This window comes from Ipomoea nil, unplaced genomic scaffold (assembly GCF_001879475.1).
Source record: "Ipomoea nil cultivar Tokyo-kokei standard unplaced genomic scaffold, Asagao_1.1 scaffold3169, whole genome shotgun sequence".
Lineage (NCBI taxonomy): Eukaryota > Viridiplantae > Streptophyta > Magnoliopsida > Solanales > Convolvulaceae > Ipomoea > Ipomoea nil.
Genome location: NW_017619597.1, coordinates 11,494 through 16,109, shown reverse-complemented (window position 1 = coordinate 16,109; position 4,616 = coordinate 11,494). Strand labels below are relative to the sequence as shown.

The 4,616-nt window shown below is 37.6% G+C and overlaps 1 protein-coding gene across 2 annotated transcripts; it reads left to right on the top strand.

Moving 5' to 3' along the window:
* The first annotated feature begins 553 nt into the window (after window positions 1–553).
* On the top strand, window positions 554–3,408 carry LOC109167692 (cysteine-rich receptor-like protein kinase 2). Of its 2 annotated transcripts, none has more exons than XM_019316784.1 (8): window positions 554–1,020; window positions 1,102–1,517; window positions 1,634–1,762; window positions 1,865–1,974; window positions 2,064–2,274; window positions 2,354–2,585; window positions 2,663–2,813; window positions 2,911–3,408. In XM_019316784.1, the coding sequence occupies exons 1-8, from the start codon at window positions 650–652 to the stop codon at window positions 3,220–3,222; spliced, it is 1,932 nt and encodes a 643-aa protein (XP_019172329.1). In that variant the 5' UTR covers window positions 554–649; the 3' UTR covers window positions 3,223–3,408. The 2 variants fall into 2 exon arrangements, with proteins under 2 accessions (XP_019172329.1, XP_019172328.1); XM_019316783.1 differs by having other exon boundaries at window positions 1,625–1,762.
* The last annotated feature ends 1,208 nt before the right edge of the window (window positions 3,409–4,616 follow it).

The window sequence follows — 4,616 nt, the reverse complement described above, 5'->3', positions numbered from 1 at the left end:
AGTATACATGGCCCTCAAAGTCACCCTCAATGTTAGAAACTTGAGTGCTCAGCACCTTAGTCTTCGTCATCGGTCAACTACCACCTTGCCTCACGTTCAACGGTAATTATATCGTGCACCTGCATTGTGCGCCCTAGCCAAAACAACGTCGTTTTGGCCTTGTATTTTTTTTTTTTGAAATTCCGTTTCTCGTTCTGTAGTTAATTTCAAAAAATAAAAAATAAATAAATAAATAAAATTCTTTATTTCGAATGTACATAAACTCATAATAGAATACACATAAACTAATAACAGAATATACATAATCTAATATAGTACATAATCCACATAAACTCTTAACATAATATACATAAACTCTTAACATAAAAAACAACGTCATTTTAGACATTGTGCGCCTGGTGCACGATATAACGATTGTTCAATTTCTATTTGAGCAAATTTCAATTTTAATCATGGCGTATATATTGACTACCCATGGTCCTGCACTTTAAATTGTTACCGTGTGATTTTCTTTTATATCACCTGGAAAATGATAGAGAGGAAACAAAGACCAGCAATTTCAATATATTTACCCGCCCTCTATTTTTTAAAGCCATGCAAATTTGTGAATTTCTCCTCCGATCCTTGAGTCTAGCTACAGTGGTCGCACATGGCAGGCTCAGGCAGGCGGTGGTGGCTGGCGGTGGCGATGTTGGTGGTATCCGTATCAGAACTCGCGTTCTCCGACCCACAAACCAACCAAATAGGCAACCTGGGTTGCGGCCCATACCATGTTACCGATGTGCCAGATTATAACAGGGAACTCAACCTCAGCTTGGCTGATCTGAGAAACCAGTTATCCAGCGACAACAAACGCTTTGCCACCTCCACTCAGCCGGCTGTCTACTCAATGGTACAGTGCAGAAAGTACCTCTCCACGGCGGACTGTGTAGCCTGTTTTGATGCCGCCGTGTTAGTAACCCGAAACTGCCCCATCGCCGCCAGCTCTGCTATTGTCATATTTGATGGCTGCTTCCTAAGGTTAGTTGTAGTAGTATGCTTAGGCTTTTTAGTTGAGACAGAGCATATGCTTCAATTGTGCCTTTGTTTTAATTTGTATAGGTACCGGAATAGTTACTTGTACGACCAGATTACAGATGAGATTATAGGAGGAGCCTATCGAGTTTGTGGTAAACGAACTGTCAGCAAAAAAGATATTTTCAATGCGACAGCACAAAAACTACTAAATGAGCTTCTACTTGCAACGCCCAGAATTAATGGCTTTTACGCTGCAGCTAAGGAACCTCCTAGTGGTGGTGGTGGTGGTGCTACCGCCTATGCGGTGGCGCAATGTGCTGAAACCGCAAACCAAAGCAGCTGTCAAGATTGTTTGTCAATAGCTTACAATAACATAAAGGGTTGTTTACCTAATTCTGGGGATGGAAGAGCTGTTGATACAGGATGTTTCTTGAGATATTCAGACACCCCTTTTTTTGCTGATAACCAGACAACTGACATAGCACCCTTTCTAGTAAGAGGTATATATATATAAGCTAGCTAGAATATGTTATCCTTAATTTCTTGCTGTTTCTTAAGCATCAGTCTTGGAAGCATCACCTAACGGCTAGCATCTTCAATTCTCCAGATTCTCCAGGGAATAGTTCAGGGAAGAAGAAACCTATTCTTCTTGCGGTTGTAGTCGGTACTATAGGGGTCATTTTGGTATTAGCAGCCCTTTTCCTTTGGTATCTGCAATCAAGAAAGCAAAATGCTTGGAGAAGAGGTGAATTGAAGCTCCTTTAGTGGCACTTATCATATTTTATAATTAATTTTACCCTTCTTTTCACTGTTGGACTTATTATGGACTGCCTTCTTCTATATATAGGCAATATTTTGGGTGCAAAGAGCTACATATATAAAGATTTAAAAGCTGCAACAAATGAATTCAGCGAAGAAAATATACTGGGTAAAGGAGGTTTTGGTGATGTATATAAGGTGAGTAACAATTCATGAGGACATGCAGAATGAAATTTCAGAACATATAACCAAAGACACCACTCTAATCTTGTATGACCAAACTGCAGGGCACCCTACAAAGCGGGGATGTGGTGGCAGTAAAGAAACTGACAACAATTTCTAGCAGAGCAAAGGCAAACTTCGAGACTGAAATTAGTCTTATTACAAATGCGAATCATCCCAATCTTATTCGTCTATTGGGATATTCTGGCAACGGGAAAGTGCTCATACTGGTGTATGAATACATGGCAAATTCCAGCCTTGACAGATACATATATGGTACTCCCATCCTCAAACATTATATATATATAAATAAAACTTTTCCCATACCATTTTAATTTCATGAATGAATTGGCAGGAGAGAAACGGGGAATGTTGAATTGGAAGCAAAGGGTAGACATAATATTGGGTACGGCTAAGGGTCTTGCGTATCTGCATGAGCAGTTGGATGTATGCATCATACACAGAGACATCAAATCCAGCAATATATTACTGGATGATGAATTCCAGCCCAAAATAGCTGATTTTGGTTTAGCAAGGCTTTTACCAGAAAATAAGAGTCATCTTACAACTAAATTTGCAGGGACTTTGTAAGCATAACACCTTTATTTTGTTTTCCACGTTAGTTTTCTTTTAATTTCTACTTAACTATTTCTCGTTGCAACAGGGGATATACAGCGCCAGAATATGCAATTCATGGCCATTTATCAGAGAAAGTTGACATCTACAGTTTTGGCATTGTCATCCTCGAGATCATCAGTGGGCGACGGAGCAGTGATTTACAAATTGAGCCTGTTACTGAGTATCTCCTAGAACAAGTAATTTCTTGTCTGAAAAATTAAGCAGAGAGTTTATCTTGATATATTGTTCAACATTTTACTTATATATGTATCATTTCAATTATAATAAATACAGGCATGGAAATTTTACGAGAATGATGAACATCTAAGACTCGTGGACAATAATTTAGACCCAAATGAGTATGAAGCAGAGGAAGTGAAGAGAATGTTGGAAATAGCATTGGTGTGCACCCAATCACCTTCAAATATAAGACCAAGTATGTCAGAACTGGTGGTCATGCTTTCAAATACTGATGCCTCAATCATTCAAAAACCCCAAAACAGGCCAACCACTATTACTGATTTCAATAAGAGGATACATACTATTACAAACACTTCAACACTTACTAATGCCACCATTTCATTTTCTCGTTTCTCAGGCCGCTAAGCTACGCCTCTTTTGATTTAGCTAGCTTGCTTGTGAATTGTGATGTGTTTGTGTTTATTTATTTATAGATTTTTTTTTTCATAAATGAATATAGATATGTACGTAGAACAAAATATAAGCATGTCTGTAAGTAAATGATTTTTTTTAATGTTGCAAAAAAGAAATTAAAGACTTGTGAATACATGATACCATGAGTTTTCTCAAGATGCCTATTTGATTGCAAAAGGAATAGTTCCCAATTCAATATTATTTCTCGTAATAAAAAATCTAAACAAATAAATAAAATAAGTTTATTCTTTGAAATGTTAGTCTATTTCTTGACTTATTTTATGAACTAAACCTGCTATAATAATAGTCTCCTAAAATAGTTATTTAATAATGTTAACTAACATAAAACACTTATGTTAGGAACATTGTATTAGGATTTTGATGATACCAATGTAATGTAGAAAAGTAGACCCCTAACCATTAGCTGTTTTTGTTTCGCTACTTTCGTCCTAGACGAAAGTTGCCATAACTCTTTTGTAATTCGTGTTAAGCTAGACAAACACACGAAAATGAGTTATGACTAGATGTTAGGATCTCCAAGGCGAAAGAAGACACGAGACATGAAGAACAACAACGAGAGTCAAGCAGGAGTTGTCAACAAACACGAAAGGACAGTGTTTGTAAAAGACGATCTTCATTAAACATTACTTCTCTTCAACAACGAGAAGAATGTTTCACCTGTCTGATTTGACAACATCCTAGGACAAAAAGGACTTCATTTTATGGGACTCACTTTTCAAGAAACATTAAATGAAGATGTACTATCTCTTGGAGCTAAAGGACAAAACCCTAATGCTTTCCATACCTTCAACGGCTACATGGTACAACCTCATTAATGAAGCATTTAATGCATGAAGCTCCCCGGTCATTGTCCAATGGTTAAAAGGTTCGAAAATTTCATCTCCCTCCAACGGATGGATTTTCATCACCTATATAAACTCACCTTCATCAACTAAGAAGGTGCTGGTTCATTATCACTCGACTTACTCACTTACAAAAGCTCTTGAAACGTCTACGATTTACAAAAAGCTTTTGTGAACCAGTTTTTGAGGTGTTAAGTTACTTGGAGAATCACTTGTCTTACACCTCAAGGAAGTCTTGACATCAGTTTGAAGCTATCATATCTCAGAGTCAAGATCTCTTTGTTGGAGAATTCAAGAAATCATTTTCTACCAACCTCAACTCAGGAGAAGAAGTTGATAGAGGCGGAGTAAATTCGAAGAGTTGAAAAACCTACGAAGGCTGTCCGGCTTAGTGATCAAGGAAGTCTTTGTGTAATTGTACTAAGAGTGATAGTGCAATCCTTCCAACAGTTGTGGAAGAAGAGTGGAGTAGGCAACATTGGC

What these genes read in the sequence shown, in the direction of transcription:
- LOC109167692 (XM_019316783.1), top strand. Translation starts at nt 650, where the DNA reads ATGGCAGGCTCAGGCAGGCGGTGGTGGCTGGCGGTGGCGATGTTGGTG. An exon ending in AGCACCCTTTCTAGTAAGAG is followed by an intron (nt 1,518 to 1,624) that starts GTATATATATAT and finishes TCAATTCTCCAG; the next exon opens with ATTCTCCAGGGAATAGTTCA. An exon ending in GCAAAATGCTTGGAGAAGAG is followed by an intron (nt 1,763 to 1,864) that starts GTGAATTGAAGC and finishes TTCTATATATAG; the next exon opens with GCAATATTTTGGGTGCAAAG.